Source organism: Salvia hispanica, chromosome 3 (genome assembly GCF_023119035.1).
Source record: "Salvia hispanica cultivar TCC Black 2014 chromosome 3, UniMelb_Shisp_WGS_1.0, whole genome shotgun sequence".
Taxonomy (NCBI): domain Eukaryota; kingdom Viridiplantae; phylum Streptophyta; class Magnoliopsida; order Lamiales; family Lamiaceae; genus Salvia; species Salvia hispanica.
Window position 1 is genome coordinate 28,806,959 of NC_062967.1, and position 21,369 is coordinate 28,828,327.

General features: G+C 35.9%; 4 protein-coding genes across 13 annotated transcripts; all 4 read right to left on the minus strand.

Annotated features, from left to right (window-relative positions):
- Positions 1-211: 211 nt before the first annotated feature.
- On the minus strand, positions 212-5,926 carry LOC125213960 (kinesin-like protein KIN-7F). Its single transcript, XM_048114782.1, has 15 exons — positions 5,666-5,926; positions 5,513-5,587; positions 5,195-5,237; positions 4,653-5,053; positions 4,422-4,511; positions 4,069-4,169; positions 3,820-3,933; positions 3,664-3,745; positions 3,483-3,550; positions 3,328-3,393; positions 3,089-3,213; positions 2,565-2,892; positions 1,325-2,206; positions 932-1,221; positions 212-804 (listed from the first exon to the last, which is right to left on the minus strand). The coding sequence occupies exons 4-15, from the start codon at positions 4,873-4,875 to the stop codon at positions 492-494; spliced, it is 2,682 nt and encodes an 893-aa protein (XP_047970739.1). The 5' UTR covers positions 4,876-5,053; positions 5,195-5,237; positions 5,513-5,587; positions 5,666-5,926; the 3' UTR covers positions 212-491.
- A 2,417-nt stretch (positions 5,927-8,343) lies between these two features.
- LOC125211595 (putative nuclease HARBI1) lies at positions 8,344-10,697 on the minus strand. The gene is made up of 4 exons (XM_048111461.1): positions 10,548-10,697; positions 9,618-10,099; positions 9,308-9,539; positions 8,344-9,230 (listed from the first exon to the last, which is right to left on the minus strand). The coding sequence occupies exons 1-4, from the start codon at positions 10,573-10,575 to the stop codon at positions 8,761-8,763; spliced, it is 1,212 nt and encodes a 403-aa protein (XP_047967418.1). The 5' UTR covers positions 10,576-10,697; the 3' UTR covers positions 8,344-8,760.
- A 733-nt stretch (positions 10,698-11,430) lies between these two features.
- LOC125209781 (cytochrome P450 84A1-like) lies at positions 11,431-14,072 on the minus strand. The gene is made up of 2 exons (XM_048109363.1): positions 12,700-14,072; positions 11,431-11,673 (listed from the first exon to the last, which is right to left on the minus strand). The coding sequence occupies exons 1-2, from the start codon at positions 13,606-13,608 to the stop codon at positions 11,431-11,433; spliced, it is 1,152 nt and encodes a 383-aa protein (XP_047965320.1). The 5' UTR covers positions 13,609-14,072.
- A 3,148-nt stretch (positions 14,073-17,220) lies between these two features.
- On the minus strand, positions 17,221-19,308 carry LOC125216967. 10 transcript variants are annotated; one of them, XM_048118767.1, is made up of 4 exons: positions 19,100-19,308; positions 18,906-18,973; positions 18,706-18,816; positions 17,221-18,490 (listed from the first exon to the last, which is right to left on the minus strand). In XM_048118767.1, exon 4 carries the CDS (start codon positions 18,435-18,437, stop codon positions 17,448-17,450), a length of 990 nt encoding a protein of 329 aa, XP_047974724.1. In that variant the 5' UTR covers positions 18,438-18,490; positions 18,706-18,816; positions 18,906-18,973; positions 19,100-19,308; the 3' UTR covers positions 17,221-17,447. The 10 variants fall into 10 exon arrangements, with proteins under 10 accessions (XP_047974724.1, XP_047974721.1, XP_047974728.1 ...); XM_048118764.1 differs by having other exon boundaries at positions 19,069-19,308; XM_048118771.1 differs by having other exon boundaries at positions 17,221-17,902; positions 18,137-18,490; positions 18,906-19,308.
- Positions 19,309-21,369: the final 2,061 nt, after the last annotated feature.

Genomic DNA, 21,369 nt, shown 5'->3' on the forward strand with positions numbered 1-21,369 from the left:
TTATGCTAAGTAGTACTTGTACAAACATTTCATCACTCGCCTTGCTTTTTACGCGTTCACAATAAAACGTCTCATTCCATTTCAGCCACTCAGTTGTTCCGTTACACTCGAGTCGGGTCAAACCTAGATTCCAGTCGGGTTAGCCCTATAGTTATTTAATAATCCAAACAAAAATAATACTACGAATAGCAACTAGCTAAGTGATAGGGAGTACTCAAATACAGAGTTCGGTTTTCAAATTTTCTTCAAAGAAATGAAGTGGAGTAGTAATGTAGTATGTTATAGAATCTTTTACACTACATATCTACAACACCAGTAGAATAGTTACATTACACACAAAAATCAAATCATTTTCAACACTTCCTTCTCCAGACTTCTAAGAAAACCAGCAGCAGATCAAACCAAAAAGTCATCACAAATCACGAAACCTACAAATTTTTTTTTAGTTTTAAATTTTAATCTATAAACATAGTAACAACAAGGCCTCCTCATCAACTGTTTATCCACCTAAGGGAACGTCGACTCATCATCCGCTGAGGCGGCATGAAGCTGAGGCCGAGCATCTCCTTCATGCCTTGCCCGTGCACGGAGAAGCCGATGAGCTTAGCAACAACTTCACCGCTCTTCCTAATGTGATTCATGTCTTTGGTGTCTCTCCATAGAAGCTGGACAAGTCGCAGCCTTCTTCGTTTTGAGTTGATGTCGATACCCCATTCCTCGTAGATTCTGTTTCTTTCATCTTCTGTGAATGCTTTAGACATACGCCTGCTTAGCATCTCCCTCTCGCGGCGAAGAGCTTTCTTGCTGTTTGGTCCAAGAAACCAGACATAAACAACAAATTTGCAAAACATAGCATTTTGAAAAGCACAGGTTAATTAAAGGGATGGTTTTTTACTTTTCTTACAACAGTGTTGATAGTCAAGAAAAATACCTCGATGCCAGTGTAAGAGTGTGGCCATCTTGAACAGCAAAATTACCCCTAGAGAATGTTTCCTTGAGAAAGGATAATCTCCGATGCTCGACCTCCATATAAATGGAATCTGTCATATCTTCCTTAATAAGGAGGATGAAGTATGTCCTGTGTATCAGTGATACATTGCAAGCTTGCCAAAGTTCGATTATCGACTTCTGCAACATCTCAAACTTTATGGCCCAATCATTCATTGGATCCAAAGCAACATCACATGTATTATTTCCATCTGTTGCATCTTTCAGTTGGACCTGAGAGGAGAAAAATAGGTTATCGTTAGGACTCTCCTTAACAAACACCTCTAGAACAGGGATGAAGGAGAGTAAGTAAGTATGATGATAGGACGAGTCTAACCTGATCTGCAGTTTGATTTTCGAACTGAAGCTTTGCCATTTCCCTGAGTCCTGCGACAAAAGAGCCAAGAGTCGGTATATCCTCATCCCCATCTTCATTCTTAGTCTCATGTATGAAGGAACTATAGTCAGTAGATTGAAAATCGTGTCCTGTCAGTCTGGCACTATTAGTGCCGTATATTACAGGAGGAAGTTTCCATTGCTTCCTCTGAAAGGCACCTTCCGGTCTTCCAGTGAAGTCCTTTTCCAACATAGTTGGAGGTGTGCTTTCATTTTGTTCATCACTCCCTATGTCAAGTGGTGCAGTAATCATATTAGCTCGGCAACTTCGGCTTCTTGTCAGTAGTAAGCCTCCTGAAGCAGTCGTACTAGTTGAGGCGCTCGGAGATGTTTCATCGGAGTGAGGGTTAAACAATGAGCCTTGAATGTTTTGCTCCAACGCAACATGAGAGTAAACGTTATCTGTGCCACTAAGAGGTGCTGAAGAAACTGGCGACAACTGTGGTTCAGATGATAATGGCGTGCTTTCTTCACTCTCACTTGTTGAATGGCGAGAAGAAGTGCAGGTTCCATCTTTGGCAGATTCATCTACCTCTATACAGCGAATGTCTGTAGAGACTTCATCAAATTCTTCTGCGGTTGCCAACATAGGTTCTTCCGTTATTTGGCTTGGATCAGATGCATCATCAGATGAATAAGAAACCTGGCTGCTTTGTGAGCGCAGAATATCCAAAGATCCATTGCGCTTAACCGCTCCATTAACAGACTGAATACTGTTGGCTTTCGAAGAACTTTTTTCACTTTCAATGGCTCTTAGTAGATCATCAATCCGAGAATGAGCAAGATCTCGTTGCTTCTTCAGCTCCCTCATCTCTTTCTCCAACTGCAGATATCAAGGCAGAACATCAAGCATGCAGTTATTTGTCAATTAAAGCAGCATAACATAGAAGTAGCAATGTTAGGGATGTTCTACGCATTACGAGTACAAATTTATGTAAATTTGTTACATTATAAAATTAGTTCAGTCAGAACAATTTGTACAATAGGCCAATTTGAGAAAAAGAAGCTAACGTATTAGGTACATGGGTACTAAAATTTTCAAAAGACTGACCAACCCAAATAAATGGATTAACCAAGTTCTGAATACAATTTACGAAAATCTGAACGGTGAGTATACAAACTGCAAGAATAATTAAATTGTGCATAAAGTACTGTATTTCGTAAAAAAAGATAATCAGAACCTTTTCAATGTGCATATCTTTCTTTCTCAACAATGGTCCATGGTCACATGTTGATCCTGGAGCTTTTAATTCGCTTTCCAACCTGGCAACCTCTTTCTGCAGATGTTTTACTAATGCCTTGTCAGACATCACAACATTGACCTTAGCATTCGTAGATACTTCCTTTGCACAGCTTGCAAATAAAAGTGTGTTTCTTGATTGCTCAACATGGCTTCTAGAAGGGTTTAAGGTGCATATGATTGCGGTTCTTGCATTGCCTCCTAAGGCAGGCTGCAGTATGCGAGTAAGCTTCGAGTCTCTGTAATTGACATGCCCATGTCTTCCTTTGCTGCAACAAATTTAGGTTGTAAAATAACTGAAGAGAGAAACATCGACAATTATAGATATCATACGAAGTGTCTCAAGGCAAAACATAAGGCCTCTCAATGTCATGAAATATGGTTGAGACTTAGTACTTTCAACTATCAACTACAACGTGGCTAGCATATAACAAGGGAAAATGAAAGGTATTAGGATCAATCTACCTGAGTTTGCGAATGACTGTCCCCAGAGTTAATAAACTACGGTTTATATGGCAGCCCTCTTTGAGTCTTTGCCCTACTGATTGTGCTTGAGCTGCCCGCTCGCTTCCTGCTAGATCAACAAAATTCTGCAGGGAAATATGAAACGACTTGTCAGTTTTTTCTGTATATACACCCCATTGGACGGATTGAGAAGCATATATTTTTAGGAAATTCAGCCAAAAAATTCAATTCAGCTCTACCACACTGGCAGCAAGGGTGGTTGAGTTGCTCTTCCCAATAAATTCACGAGCAGAACTTTCAATCGTCTGGAGTGATCAAATTAAAAAGAGGCATCCATTAGACTTTAATTGGTTATACTACCAAATAATGAAGAATGAATGAGAAGGGAGCTAACCAATCTAAGGATTTGATGGGACCTTGAGCTTTTCTCATTCAATGAGGTCTCCCCAATTTGTCTTTGAGCTATGAAGTTGAAAGAGATGTGTAAGAAACATGGTTGTGACTTATAATGTTGAATTTTTAATTACCCACTGGTGGAATTAGAGACCTCATATTCAAAAGGAAAATATCCCAACCTTCACAGATGGACAACAACTCCTTGAGGTGATTCCAGTCCCTCAAAGTTTCTTCTGTGAGTTTCTCTATAATCATTCCTTTCTACACCAATAGGAGAAATAAACAAAGCTACACCGAAGCACTAATCAGAGGAAACTATTAAACTCAAAACTCACTTCTGGATCATCAAGTAGCCGCAGTTGATTATTATCTGAGCTAAGGAGGTCTCTAACAACTTCATTATAGATCTCCATTGCAGAAAACTTCAAAGCAAATGCCCTTTCATCATGCTGAGGGAGAAAGAGTGAGGAGAAAAGATTACTTCCAAGAAATAAGTATGTTCCACATGTTGAAGGAATAAAGATTTTCTTGATGTAGAAAAAGAATACATAACAGCATTGAGGACTAAGTTAGAATCAAATTACCGTCTTCATATATTCATAAATATCAGCAACTGTATACTCAGTAATACCATTCATAGTGTAGGTCTTTCCACTGCTTGTTTGGCCATATGCAAAAATAGTAGCTGATACATTATGCAAATTGCGTTAGTTCCACCTGACAAAAAGACTAGCTCCAGGAGCAGCAAAAAAATTGCATGTGAGAAGCAGGCTGTACTGCAATCTAACTAAGGAACCCAAGAGTTCCATACCATTGCAGTAGAGAAATGCCAGTACATTTTAATATTTTATGAATTAGTTGAGATTCCACTTGTCACAAAATATGTATATCAAAAACTGGGAAGTATCATTCACTCAAGTTTCAAGCAAATTCTTACAGTTGATTCCACCAACAACAGAAAGTGCAATATCCTTTATCTCTTCATCATAAACTTCTCTTGTTTTGCAGTCACCCCTAAATACTCTGTCTGCACACACAGACATGAACAGCTTTAACAAAACAGGGGAAGCGAGTGTCATGCATTCCTTAAGATTAGCAGGGAAAATTTATGGGTCACTCACTGGTCAAACTCTCCTCCTCAACTAGAAAACTAGCATGTAAGACTTACCAAATGAATAAGCTGTCGGGAGTCCTGACCTCTCCTGGAGGCTGTTCCGGTACAAAATGGTGGTCGAGTTGATGCATTCCCAATCAGCAACGTCATTCTGAGCAATCTCCTTCTCATTCAATGGCCTTAATCTCACCAACACCAAAATCTTCTCTTCTGTCCCATTTCCCACCCCTTGCATCTTCTCCCAATCAATCAAGTCGTCGCCTCCCATAGCTCCCATTTACTACACTAATCTCCTCAAATCCACCCTCTGTTGTATTAAGGACTAAATACGCATGATGATAACTCCACCAAAAATCCAAACGGGGAAGACATCAGCACGATCTTGCTTCTTGCACCATTCTTACAACCAAACATGGCAATATACTGCAATCAGACAGCACTATCAATCGCACTCCCTATAGAAATAAAATACCAGATGAGTAGTCCAACATTGTTTGTCTACAAGAAGGAAAGCAAATTTAGAAAAGTTTAAGCAGCTAATATAATATTGATTAAACCAAAATCAAATCATTAACGCGTTAGTTGTAATTAACCACCTTGCTTAATATTTGTCTTCCAACCTTTTCTTCCAACAGAAACCTAAAATTCCATTTTTTTTCAAAGTCAGAAAAGAACTCAAGGTTAGATAGCGTTGCTTAATGGGGACATCAACTATGCTTCAACTCCAAGGAATGATGATACTTGATGTGCTTGTTAGAATAACTTTGAAACAAAAGACCGGTGAAAACATGAATAGTGGACCCCTACCCCCACCACCCCACCCCCAATCCCCACAACCCACACATGTATATATACATACATTAAAAAAATAACACAATTTCATGCGTTTACAGAGAGATCGGTAGATAATTCACCTGAAGAATGATAGTATTTAATATTTACCCAACGATTCAAAGTAGACCTTTGCAATTGTGGGGAAGCTCCTTTTTCTGCAATTCCATAAACAAATAATTAGATCAAAAATCTCATCAAAAACCTGAACAGCTCCGTATAAGGTTAGAATCCACCTAAATAACACATGAAAAAAACTTCATCTACAGATTTGATCACGATATCATGAATAATAACTCCAAAGTAACTGTAGATGAAAAAGGTTTTAACAAAAATAACGTGCCGAATTTACTCACAAACCAACTGCAAGCATTAAATTCAATCACATTTTAGAAAAAATATACGGATCCAGCTAAAATCACTCCTATCCCCAAAAATCGAGCTGAAGAAAGCTCAAAAAAATTCATAGAAATGAGCGATTGAAGCGTGAACTTGAAGAAGTCCAACGACACTTGAATTGTCACTTTACGCGTCGAATAAAGTGGATATTATACTAATCAACGCAGAAAAAAGAAGACAAATACGAAAAGACGAAGAAAACTACCGATTACTTAATGCAACAGCAAAATTCGTCGAAACTCTTAACCCTTCCCCACCCCACCCACCCCACCCCCACGCACCAGCCTAATTCCAACAAACTAACTGGAGATATCGCAAGCTGAAGTGCTCCTACGCTTCGTATAGCATCCGTCTCTCCTTCTCCCTCCTCTCTCTCTCTCTATATATATATATGTATATATATTCACACACACACACACACAGAGTAAACTGAAGCGCGGTGAAGATGAGAGTGAACGTTATAATTGGTTTGGACCTTCCCGGAGAGGAGAAAGGGTGAAAGGACTATTGTGCCCTTTCTTTAATTTGAAAAAGCCTGGGAGGTGAGCACGTGGCCACGTGAGAGAGTGAAACGGCGTCGTACGCCGGTATCAACGGAGGCATATTTCAAACCATTACTTTACCGTTTTGGTGTGGGATTGAATTCCGGGGCCCACTTTCGGTGGTAATTAATTATTTTTTTAATAATTTTTGGTAAGGCGAAATTGCTAATAAATTAACTATCCATATTTGTTTTTTGTATTTATAAATTAGAACAACATGTTTAAAAGTTATAATTATATGTATCAAATAATTTTGCAATTGAAACTTAAATATTTTATCATTTTCTCTTTAAAAAATCACTTTTCTTAATTAAAGTTAACGAATGATATGTCCTAAGTCATATGGTTTCACATTTCATAAACATCTTAAACTTTTTTCAAATATATAATTGATTCATCCACAAAAAAGTAACTGTCCAAGTCTCAGCATTTTATCCCAATAATCAATTTTTATTTTTTAACCTAACATAGTGGATGAACTAAAGTAATAAAATATCTTTTAAATTCCTAATTACCTACTATCTTCTAATATTTGACCTGTGAATACGTTTTAACACAATCAACTGAAAAAATGATGTAACTGCTGAATATAGTGTGGTGAAATCATTCAATTACCTTCCACCTTGGACCAATTTAATTTGTCGGACCTATCAAGTTAATTCAATTGATTATAGTGGTAAATTTATGATTACTCTACTAGATCATGTTTGAATTTATTACAATATATACGTATAATTCGTTGACGAACACAGTATAGTAGTACTGGAAATTTTCTATTTAATTTCTATCAGCAATACGATTAAACAATCAACAAGTCAAGTCATCCAATAAAATGTTAGTTTGTTTTAAATTTAATAAATTAAAATATATATTGAAAAATGTAAATTGAATGATTAATTTATAGATGCATGTTTGACTTTTCGTAGAAAAGGGGATTAAGTGGTTAAGCAGTTGATGATTACCCTCAAACCGAACTCTACCAGCCAGTGGTCGTTGCACCATTTAACAATTTTAAATTAATCAAGATTAATGAGAAGATTATATTTTAATTACTGTTTAAAAAATTGTGACATAAAATAAACAATAACAGTATTAAAAATAAACGTGCTATTGAAATTGAACCACCTAAACTAATTATACTCCCTATCCATGTAGCATATTATTCCAGTAGAAAAATACTAATCCTATTACATCTTAGCAAGGAAGTAACTTTTTCGATTCAAATTTTGTTTGAATTTAACAAGTTGTAATTTATACAAAAATAAAGATAAATTGGGAGGACCTAACTCTATCAATATATATAAAAAATTATTTATGTCGGAACATTAAATTCTCTTTAATTATTACGATATAAATGAAGTGTGCCGGACCGATCAATCAATACATGCAAAAAAAAGTATAACATATAAACCACATTAACTTTAAATTATGTTACAGTTATAACTCAAATAGCAGTACTCCAATATTATTATGTGATGGCATCGCCATTCAATTGTGATTCAAAACAAGGTTCAAAATAGCCTAAAAGAGAGAAAGGTAAAACGTTGCTTTAGAGGGATAATTATGCTAGATAGGTAGCTTTTCAAGCTTTAATGATATATCATTGGATCTTGAAAATAATATTTCACTTTGGATGAGTGAAAATTTGAAATCTTAAATAAGCAACATAACATGTTCAAATTTGAAATCATAAATAAGCAGCATAACATGTTCAAATTTGAAAATTTAATACTAGGGCAGCAAAGAAAGATCGAAATATCTTCTTTCTTAGCACAACCTCCTTTTCTTTCTTTCTCAAAGCCCAATTCAGTTATTAATTACACCCTACATCCGCCAATAAATATTTTATTTTTTGCAGCAGATCTCACTTTATAGTATAACGAAATGTGAGACATATAAGTTAACGAATTATCTTCTTTCTTAGCACATATTTGTCATGTACTACTATTTAAAGAGTGAAATAAGACAATTCATTCCGGACAGTCCAAAATGACAAAATGTATTGATGACGGAGGGAGTATATGATCAATCATGACTTGACGAATAACTAAAAACAAACTCAGGTGAGACTGTCTCACCATGACAAGTTAAGATCCAGATTCAAATCCGACAACATGTTTGCACATACAAACATGTTGAAACGCAAGTTCAAATCCGAATCTTGACCCGTCTCAAGCCAGACTACTCCATGAAAAGAGATAATAAATAGATTACTCTATCAGTATAAAGAAACAAAGTTGAGATGCATATAAAGTGGATGGGCATCTATCTAAGTGTAGCATCTTCCTGACCAAAAGAAGAAAGAAAAAGTAAGTTCCACCTTAACATACCTCTGCTATGAACATGGGCTGGGATTGAACATCACTTTCCAACACACCATCTGCTGCTCGTCACCACTCGTCCCACTTATTCATAAAGTCGTTCCACATCATTGCAGCAATTGTGTCTCGTCGTTCTGATGCCATCTGCTCGTGAACGGAGAAAGGCGGTTGCAGATCAGGCTGTTCGTCGAGATCAGGGGACTCATCGACCGGGATATCATTGCTATGGAACAACCAATCGTTCTCCTCCTCGCGCCGGATGTGATTGTGTATCACGCATGCAGCTATAACAATGTCCCTCTGTATGTGGAAAGCGTATTGAGGGGCAAGTTTGAGAATCGGGAATCTTTCCTTCAGAACATTGCAAGATCTCCTGATCGCGTTGCTTACAGATGCATGGCGGTGATTGAATAGTTCTTTAACATTCCTAGGTAAGAGATTAGCACCTCGATATTCGTGCAGGTGATAGCGGACTCCTTCGTATGGAGCCATAAATCCATCCATGTTATCGTATCCCATATCAACAAGGTAATATTTACCTGTAATAATATATGATATGGTTGGAGTTGAAGAAAGAAACAGACTACTTAGAAAACTCAATTGTTAAAGGATCCACCTTCGGGAACTTTGGGGAAGTTCTGATCCGGATCACTGAGAACCGCTCTTAGCACACGTGAATCTGCAGCAGAGCCTTCCCAACCAGGATACACAAATATGAACTGGAGATCAAATGTACAGGCTACCAAGACATTTTGTGATAAAACGCCTCTTCTGTTGCGAAATCTGGACTGATCTTTCGCTGGAACATGTGCGGGAATATGCATTCCATCTATAACTCCAATGCAGTCCTAATACAGACGGAAATAGTAACATAAGACTATAAAACCAATATGAACAATTAAAGTAGTATATGATTCAAAGATCACCTCAAAGTACGGGTATAATCTATTGCTTTTGCGGATCTCTGTTGGGGTAGTGAGAGATGGTGGTTGGAGGAATTCACTTGCCAGAGACTTAATTGCTTTCAGTACATTATTAAAATGCCTACTAATTGTCTCTCCAGAATGCTGATACCGTTCTTGTATTACTCGGTTACGCTCATTGTGACCAACAATATTCAGGAAAATAGCCAATTGTTCCTCTATCACGACACCAGGTGTGTCACGTAGCATGTCTCTCTGTCGAAGAATGTCGCTCAATTTATGAAAGACATGTTTGTCCATCCTATACATTTCCCGCCATAAATGATCAGGGCCACTCATTAGCTCGGCCATGAAAAATCCTTTTGGTGACAAGCTGCGAGCTGGCTGCTTCATAAGGCTATTATAATAATGGTAACCTGCAGCTACTGCTACTAATTCCATCTCATCAAGTTCAATGTCGAAGTCGTCCATACTGATTGATGGTTCTGTACATATTAGATATTGAAACACAAGCCCGTGTAAAGATCCCGATTTACAAAAATTAAGTTAACTTCAACACCATCAGTAAATCAATTCAAAAAAGATTCCAGTGCTTCCAAGCACTATCAACAGAGGGTGTGATCAAGGAATTGTAGGTCATAAAGTATATGCATAACATCATTTCATTATTTCAACAACATAGGGTCAAAGTTCAAAACATCATTAGAGTCAACAGACATTAGGTACATATGCATATCATTTTTTTGTGTTTTCAGAAACCACATTAAACTCCTCAGGCAACTGAACTTGAGGAAGCCCTACATTCTCCTTGTGACACTGCCAGTTTGTCTCACACACTTACATGGTGTGAACTATGAAGAAATATGGATGAGTCTATTGCCAATGGATTTTTTAATAAATGCAAAACATATAAGCAGAGACTCCAATGGATACCTTGTATCTTATCCAATACTCCAGTCATGTGCTGCAGTATATGATCCTCGGTCCCGATGGTTGCAGGCTTGCAGCTGCCCTAATTTTTGAAGCGGCTAGTTTTTCCAACATAGCATCACACTGCACATGTAGGCCAATGGCTTCTCTATTTTTAACCTGAACGATCAGTCAGAGTATAATTATTTCAAGTCATCTTACATGTGTGGCTACCCTACTAATCCCGAAGAAGTGGTTCAACTAGAAATTTTTGCCACATCACGAAATTCAAAGAACCAACAAACGAGTAATACATATATCAAGCTAATTTTTGCCACATCACTCATAAAAATAAAGACCTTACAGGAATGGCAACAGAAAAAAGAAATAAGTAAGAAATTTTATCCAAAAAAAGGCCAGTTGACACGTAGTTGTGTCTATGATTTAGGAAGAATAAGTATGATTTAAGTAGGAAACCAGCAAAAGGTGTGGATCCTCTGGAAGAAAGGGATTCGATATGGAGTGGCAGGATACTAGTGCCCTGTTAAGCGGACAATATAAACTAATCGATGCAATAGGAGCTCATACAATCTTCTAAAGCTACACATAAAATCAAGGACAGTTTAGTAACACAAAGGTCTGGAACTTCTAAAAAAGTGAGTCATTAGCCATACCAAATCAATACAGATGCATAGTTTATCAAGCTTAATATCAAGTCAAAGTAGTATACAATTCAGTTCAGCATTATACCAAACCAGATGTAGCATTAACTAATTCAGCTCAATTTTTACCGAAAGAGTAATCTGAAATCGAACTCATTGCAACAATCTCACACATTTGAAGCTCCAAAACCAATTAAGCAAAAACAATTGACAGCATTATCTCAAATTAATCAAACCATTGCTAATTATGTTGTGGATGTCTCGTGGAGGAGGAGAGGGATCGGGGGATGGAGGCGGAGGGTCTCCTTGATGACACATCTGAGGAAAGTTAGTTTCTCGAGATCCGACTCGTGCACTTTTTGATCGAGCCCGACCACTTGAGCGAGCTCTTGTTGGACCTTTTTGAGGTCATTGGGACTCTTCATTAGCTCGGACATCGCCCACTCGATGGCTGAGGCAACGGTTTCTGTCCCACCAAACATGACATCCTTGGTAGAAAATAATTTATGATATGAGATTTTGTGATAAGGCAAATTTGTATGTAAACATGTAACGATAAATTTGCTATTTTCAATACAAATTGGTACGTATATAATTACCTCCGAATAAGGATACAAAAATATATAAATACGGCAAGTAACGCTTCTACATATAAATGGAAACAACTAGTATTTCTTTTTGAAACGATACTAATTAGTTATTAGAGAAAGACAATCTTAATTTGTTCGATCATATTTGGTAATAGCTACACAGGATATAATTATAGCTTACTTTATATATTTTCATACGACAAATATCTTTCACAAGAGATTTGGGCGATTTGTTTTATTAATTAATTAGTGACGTTTAAATAAACTCCAAATAAATGTGTGTTTAAAACTTTTAATGGGGTCACATATTATAACAAGACGGATACACAATATTATTCCAAAAATATATGCATATAATTTAGACATGTAAAATATTGTAAAGGATTAATCTTAGAAAGTAGTTTAGATAATTGGTTCAGCAAAAGAATTTCCTACGTCATTACATATGTAAAAGGAGTTAAAAAATCCGACGACCATATAATCACATAATCTAGAATGCGAAATAATATAGGATAAAAAAAGGTTAATTATGGTTTCTTTCTATTTAAAATTTTTATAATTTTATACCTAATCTTTCAAAATATTTACAAAACTATCAAGTAGTAGGAGACTAGGAGTAATTAAATTTCTTACTTCGAGTACAAGACGTTTCACGTGTATATTCTCTTTCAGAAAAACTAAAAGCATGTGTCAATATAATACAAAAAGAAGAAGATAGGTTTGTTATTGATTTATTTTAGAAAACGACACATGAATCATATTTTACACAAAACTTTTATTTTATAAAATTAATTTACACATAATCTCCAAAATTATAATCACATGAATACCTAACATATATACATTAGAAAGGTTATAATATATTAAAAAAATAAATAAATAATTGGGATAAAGTAATTAACAAAAACATAAAAATGTTCTTACCATGATGAGAGCCTTAATATTATCCCTTGTGATAGTAATAGGCCGCTTTGATTCATTGCTATCTCCATTCTCAGAGTAAAACTCCATCAACTCATCCACCATATCATCCTCAGCTCCTCCGCCTTCTTCCCTCTCCTTCCTCTTTTCGATATGTTCATCGATGATCCTATCGATAAACGCATCGAGCGAATCCCGGGCCCTCTCCAGCCTCCGGCTGAATCCCGGGCCGTTGATCCACCCCATCCACGGCACGAAATCCGCCACATTAAACGCCCCGAAAAGCTTCGAAAACTCCTGCATAATCCCCACAAACTCCCCCTGCCCGTCCCGGGCCACCGACCCGAACGCGGCCCGGTACGTGATATTCTTGGTCAATCCCAGCACCATCGCCCCCACATTCACGGGCCGCCCGGCCCGCGACTCGACGTCTTTCACAAAGGCGTCGATCTCGTCGCGGACCGAGGCCCACGACTCGGCCCGCTTGCGGCTGAAGACCTTCGTGACGCAGATTTTGCGCATCTGGCGCCAGAAGGGCCCGTAGTGGGCGAAGGCCATGTCGGCCCGGTCGTAGGTGAGGAAGCGGATGGCGATAGTCGCGGGCCGGTTGGAGAAGACGTGGTCCTGGGCCTGGAGGACTTCGCGGGCTGCCTCCGCGGTGGAGACGGCCACCATGTGGACCTTTCCCACCTTGAGGTGGAAGAGGCCGCCGTGGGTTTTGGCGAGGGCCGCGAGGCCGCGGTGGGTGAGCTGGCTGACCATGCCCATGCTGCCTATCCCGGGCCATCCCTTCGGCCCGGGAGGGAGGCGGGGTTTTTGGCGTGAGGATTTGATTAGCAAAACGGCGAGGGATAGGAGAAGGGTGGCTGCGGCTATCGCTAAGGGCGTGTTTGGGTGGTTTTGGAGGTCCATGATTATTCAGTGTTTGTGTGTGTTGACAGGTTTTTCAACTATATAGGAGTGTTTTCTAAAATGTTGGTAGATTTTGGCCTTATTTACATAGCCACTCGAAGAAAATCGCCTAAAATTATTTCAATTAGTTTACAATTATATTAGTAAAAATTGCTTGAAATTTAGGTAAAGGTAAAAATGTTTCGGATTTTAATTAATATAGTATAGAAATAACTCAGATTTAAAAAATATGTTATACACTCGTGTCTCGTCCATGAAAAATAGTCATATTTTTCTATTTTTGGTACGTCAACTAAAATTATTCTCTACTATTCATAAGATTCTCTCTATAATAAAGTGAGTCATAATTTTCAGTACTCCCTCCGTTTCTTCATAGTTGAGTCATTTTACTATTTCGGGAAGTTTCTTCATAGTTAAGTCGTTTTCTTATATGGTAACTTTTTCCTCTTTCTTACTTTACTTTCTCTTACTTTATTCTCTCTACTTATTCCTTTTATACTTTATTCTCTCTACCTTTTCATCTCTCTTACTTTTTTATCTATTTATTTAACACACCCAACATTCATTTCTAAAACTCCGTGCCGAAAAGTTCCGCCTCAACTATGAAGAAACGGAAAGAGTACTATTATTTACTTCTCTTAATTGACCAATTTTGCATTAAAATTTATGTAGTCCGATTTTTAAAAATTGGCTCTAACTATTAAAAATGGAGTTGGCTATGAAACCTTTCGCAACGAGCTCAATTTTTTAACCGCGGCGCCATTTTTCTGCTGTCATTTTATCATCGTACATCATCTTATTGTTTATATCTTTTGAAATTATAATTTTCATCAAAGTTTATATCATTTGCATTTATGAAAATTTGCGTTCTAGCAATTCATACTACTTATTACTCTTTAATCTTTTACTCATCAAAGTTTATGTCATTTGGATTTATGAAAATTTGCGTTCTAGCAATTCATTGGACACCGGCGTATCAATTGATAATATTCATTCCTCTTTACACTTTTATTAATAGTATGTTTTAGTAGTAGGATCCTATGAATTGAATTTGTCTCATTACTACTAGAATCTATTTGACTATTTGGCATGTGAAACGGAATATTTGAATTGGGTGAGAAAGTCCCTTTTTAAGCTTTTCTAAGAAGTGCAAAAATGGGAATTTATACAATGCCTTTTATTTCTTTGTTATTAGTTTATGCTCAATGTGGTAGAAAATTTAAGTGTGAACAAAAGTATCCATAATTCGAATAATTGGATCAAATTAAATCTAAATAGTAAGTTTGTGTTAGATTTTTTGGAATTTTTTTCCCAAAATTCAGATTCGGCTCAATTTGGATTTTTTTTAAAGAAAATATTCGAAAATCTAAATTATAGTAGTAGTAGTAACTAATGCATAATACGAGATTTACCACCATTAATATAATTCAACAATTTAAAATTACATATACATAAACTTGTTGAAGTTAAGTTCTTTGTTCAATTAAATAAAAAAAAAAAAAGCGGTGGAGAATAATTTGAAACATTCCCTACAATATTTAAATAATGTTTCAAATTTTATTCAAAGAAATAAGAAAGTGCCTTATTTAAGTGAGTCTAATTGGGTGCAGATAATGCTGAGCAATCACATTTATTCACAAAGACAAATAAGGTACGTAAATTAAATGGTGATATTTGTCATTTGTTAGGTGGATTTTACTATTAATTTGATGCAGCTGTTGAGCACACTGCACACCAATCTACCTTAAATAAAATGGGCAAACAAATTACAAAGTTTAAAAGGGGAAATCCCAAATTAATGATTGAATAAACAATTGATTTAATTTTCCTTTTACGAGGTAAGCAGTCACCTAATTTATAGCCAAAATCTTATGTACCATAATAACGATATTATGTTTGCCTAAATTAAAGTATGCCTATTGCTAATTTACATCAAAAAGAGACGTTTAGAATTGGCTAAACAATAAAAGTATTCGATAAAACATACTCCAATGACCCTGGAACACAATCGGTTGGACCAAGATGCAAATATTTTCCGACTTATTTGACAGTTAATTCAACACATTAATCACCCAATTTCAATTATATTCCAAATCTCCCAATTAAATATCCTATCATCTCTGAATATGAGCATATTTCTTCTTATTTATTGGAGAGATCATGAATCACTTTATGATTTTTTTCATAAATATTTTGAATTTTGAATTTATGATGCCATATAATTTAGATTTTTGACTTTTATATTTGTTCATATATTACGAATACATAATACGCAAGAATAAAAGTATAAAGGTACCTTTTATTGTTACTTTTAACTCGATTAACTTGATGGCCTCCCAAAAACCAAACATTTAACCAAAGACCAAACATTTAGATTTTAGAGTTAGGATTAAAAATTCCAATATATTCCAACACTTTATACATCTCTAGAGCTCTCTATGCTCCCAAAGGTTCTCTATAGTTGTAGCTCGTTAAAAACCTACTTTTTTAGTGTTCAAATGTAAAGTCAAGTTAAAGACGTGCAAATGAAAATATTGTTGGGAGTCGAAAATGAAATATTTGGACTTATGGTGCCTTTCTAATAATCATATCCTAACAATCTTTTGTGTGTATAAAAACATGATTCGGTACTAGTCTCTCAATAAAAACATTTTGCGTTTAAAATAACGGTCAAACATGATTAATCAAATTAGTGACTTAATTATATACATATAATTAAAACCACAGTGGACACCCGAGGGCAGTGGCGGAGGGAGGTGGTAACAAGGGGGTTCGAATGACCCCCCAAATTTTTTTTTATTTAGTACTACTATTATGTATATATATAGAAAATTTTAATTTTATATTAAAATGTACCCCTATTCCTATTCGGTATGTTATATAATGATTTATCATATGACTCGTACCCCCGAATATAAATTCTTGGATCGGGTATTAATATTGAAGAAAGTCTCGTCAATCCACGATCCATCATCACTCAAAACCCAAAGTCTAGAAAACCATAATGAGGCTCGTAGCTATAAATGGTGGGTGTGGGTAGAGTGGACACAGTTTCAGTAGAAGTGTCAAGCGCACGAAATACAGTAGCCATTGCATTCTCGGTGCGCTACACAATAATAAAACCCCGGGTACGCAAGCATAGGCGCTCCTGGTAAATAGTTTATGATCAGAAATTCTGCTTCTCACACATATTTTCGTCGAAAATCGGGTTAGTAGGCAGCATCCAAAATTGGCTTCAACGGTTGGTTTTTCTTTATCGGTTGATGGTAATTGCGTATTATTAATTCCTAAAAGAAACTATTTAACTTTGTAAATATTGCAATACTACTTAAATTGATTGCCCGTTTTGCAGCTAAAACTAGAGTCAAATAAAATCGAGGTATGCTTTTCCAGAAAATTTAATTTTTCAGTTCATCTTTGAGAGCTTGGAACTCATCACTCGACTTTCACTTATGATAAAAAAAAATAAAAAAAATAAAAATATAAATAAAAAAATATTATGTATGAGATATGAAAACAATAATTCCACTTTTAACTGCTAAATTCCAAAAAAATGGAAATTTGTTCAAAAATATGAAAATTGTTGATGATTAAGAATGCAAGAGAATCACGGAATGAAATAAGATTACATTCGTATTTGCAAAACAAATCCAAACACAGACTCATCTTAAATACTATACTAGTAAAAGAAATCTCTATGTGAATTCCTATAAATAGAGTAAAAACAATTCCAAACACAACAACTGAACTGATCTAAAATAAACATGAATTCCTACCTTAAACTAGCTCAATTCCTGGCCTACAACTTGCAAACTCATCCTCCTCTTTATCACAACATCTTAAAGCTTATTAAGCTGAGTTAAACTCTGCGAAAACGGAACCATAGACGAGCACTTGACCTCATGATACACCACCAGCACTCCCGTGGCACAATCAAACACCACTAGCGCATCATCAACTAAGCTTGGAAAATACAACAGATTACCATCATACGAAGACCACAACGGCCACCCAACACCAATAGTATCGAAAAAAGACTCCCTCATCCACAACCCGTCATCGCCCAAAACCCAAAGCCGAGGCATACGAAGATTGTAGCCTTCGTTCTCAATAATGCACAAGTATCCTTTATACTCTAGAAAATCGTAACGAGTGTCGTAGCTATAATCGTTCGGGGTGGGCAGAGTGGAAAAGGTTTCGGTAGAAATGTCAAACGAAAGGATACATTCGCCACTCTCTTTTCGATACGCTACGCAGTAAAAACCCCCGGATACGCAACCATATCCGTCAAACACTTCAACCAAATCAAAGCCGGTGAATGGTATTAGCCTCCATGAATTAGTTTTGAGTGAATACAATACGAAATGATAAAACCTATCTAAGTCGCCTTGTTCACTTATAGAAATGACGTCTACAAGATACATCAGTTTGCAATCTTGAGATTCATGGTCAGACCACATTGTAAATCCAAAACAAACAGAAGGAGAGAGTTCGTCGACAAAGTGCTTAGGAAGGATCTTATACTCACCCGTTAATAGGTTCCAAAGAGCATGACTACCCAAGTCTTTATTGTGAAAATGAAGCACACCATTAGAAGTAGCCCCGGTGAAGAGATAACCTTGTTCGGCCAGAAAAGATGGAGGATATACGTAATATTGGGGCGAGAGGTCGCCATTGTTTACAAGGGAATATGAAGTGAAAAACTCACGATCATGTATATCACGATAACTCAGGAGAATGTCTGCTAGCTTAGGCTTAGGCTTCAAAAGTTGTAGGCGTGAAGACCATGACGTATTGAATTTTCTCTCTTCGACGAAGGGAGGGTACATGCTACAGTAACAGCAGTCGCAGGGAGGAGGAGATTGGCATGGAGGATGGAAACCTAAAATCAAAAAAATGGAAACTTTTTTCAAAAATGATGATCATTCATATATATTGGCATGGAGGAAAAGGAATAAAAAAAATGGAAACTTTTTTTCAAAAATGAGTAAATGATGAGTTTGGCAATAATACAAAAACAAAGAGTGAACAATCTAAATGCTATTATAGTAAATAGTGAAGAATTGAGTTTATGATTGAGAAAGCTAAAGCAATTACTACTACTTAGAAGGTTGGTTATAGGCGGGGGGGCCCAAGATTAGCTTATTATCCAACTCCATGTCCACAATGCTCTCCTTGAGACTAATGCTCTCCTTGAGACTGATGATTCTATTATGATCCACCAAAATTCACAAATAAATTTAAACACACTACATCAATCAATTTCCTATTTTTTTGAAGGAAAAAATCAAACAAACCTGCCCAAGTTCATCACATTACGCATAATGCTCTTCTCTAAACTGATGATTCTGTTATGATCCTCCGCCTCCAACCATAAGTCACAAGCAAATTTAAGCAAATACAACCAAGTTAGAGTATAGTACTACATCAATTTCCTATTTTTTTGAAAAAAAATTGAACCTTTGGAGGAATTGAGTTCCGGATCCAATACCCCGCCGTGAAAAGAAATTGATAGATCGAACACAACGACGCGCGGCGGAGGAAGCCAAACGGGCAGTCATGATAAATTAGGATTCAGATTTGAGAATACACGAATTCAACAAACCCTAAACCTAAATAATTGCAGATGGAATTGGGGATTAGTTTCAAAGGGGAAGAGGAAGTGAGGCAGGCCGTAGGCTGGCTTTTTTTTGGTTTCACTTTTTCCCACAAAATATAATTTTGTCCAAAATCAATTACTACTCCCGTACTTTAAAATATTACTAACTCATCCCTTAGTTGCTAACTACAACTAATTTGATACTATAAAATTTTAGAAATCTTGTGGTCTATAATTTATAATTGTAATTTCATTTTTCATTTTTTAATATTAAAAAGATAATAACAACTATCAAATTTAAGGTTTAGAAATGCAATGTCAATACAGTGTATGAAATACATCAACACGAAAACATAATAATGTCAACACAATTTCATATTTACATTTTACAAGCATAATATTGACATATTATGTAAGGTGTATTGACATAAATCTGTTCGTCAAAAATACGAAAATTTTAAAAAAAATCAATTTTTTTTCAAATTTTGACGTAGAAATATATGCATGTAGTATATCGTTGAAATCCATATAAAATTATCTTTAATTTGATATATGTTATATGAATTTAAAGTTTTGGGATTTCTTTTAAAAGTTAGTTATAGCTAACTTGACATTAATACTCCTATTGATTTTTATTGGAATTGATCATATAATCTTATTGACCTTTTTTGTTGATCGTATTGACATTTTGTAATTGATGATCTCTAAGCCTTTAATTTAAATATCTAATGGCTATTATTGAATTGTAGATAGCAATTAAACATTGAGTTAACAATATAACCCTCCTCTTATATTCTATTTTGTAGAAGAAATTGATGAAAAGCATAAATACTACTATGTCTTACCTTAATATATTAATTTTATAATCGAATACTAATACAACGAGTTGATCAACTTATTAAAAGTGAAAAAAAAAAATAACTGGCTGATAGCCTGAAACAGTAAAACGTATTTTAGATTTTGGTGGACAGATATAATATAGATTGCCAAAACAATTGAACACAATGTCGTCTTAATAATAAAATTTAATAATATAATATGCTCCGATTTGATTAAAAATTTGGGTACATCTGTAGGTGGGTAAACGGTTGGTTTTGTCGGTTAACCAATCCTAAAAATTGGATAAAAAACTAACTGAAATCGACCTGATCTCTAGTTCGGAAACTTAACTAACCGATTCGGTTAGAATCGATCGGTTATCGGTCATAACCGAGCCAACACTTCAACTTTTAATTTTTCACTTTTTATCTACTTTATTATTATTACTCCCTCCGTCTTACAAAAATATGCACTATTTCCTTTATAGTCTGCCCTAAAAAATATGCATTTTCCAAATTTGGTATTGTTGGGACACGTGGTGTCTAGCTAGATCATATGGTATTGTTGGGACACGTGGTGTCAGGTTTTGGAATAGAAGTGGATCTACAAAAGATTGAACTGGTTTTCAACTGGAAATTTTTCTCGATTATTATTCAATTGATAATGAAGTTAGTACGACAGAATTCTTCTTTTATATGGAGTGAAGCATATCAAAAGAGTTTTAATGAGTGGAAGCATCGGTTGAATATGTCACCTATTTTGGTTATCTCTGCGGGTACAAGATATTATGTTAATTATAATGATGCGCTGAAACATGGATTTGGTTATCTTTTGACTTAATGGAAAGTTTATTTCTTATGCGTCGTAACAATCGCAAGTACATGAAGTTTCTTATTCTGTTCAAAATCTGTTATTAGCGGCATTATTTTGTTTTGAAGATTTGGCATCATTATCTGCAGGAACGCTTATATGGTATTCTAGTATCTTATATATTGACCGAGATCCGCGATTTACTATCTCAGTCTTGATAAATTATTTTTGTGAGTTTCACCTCAGAAAGGAATCATGCGATTCAGGCAAAAAGGTAAGTTGAGTCCTCTTTATATTGGGTCGTATGATATTGTCGAAAGAGTTGGACCATTAGCGTACAGGTTAACACTGCCTCTAGAGTTAGAGCAGATTCATAATATTTTCCACGTCAGCATGCTTCGACGTTATCGATCTGATCCTTCACATATTCTGAAAAATCCTGATATACAGATTTCCGATAATTTGAGTTATATAGAAGAGCCTGTCAATATAGTGAAGCATCAGGTCAATCAAGTGCAAAGAAGAGTTGTCCA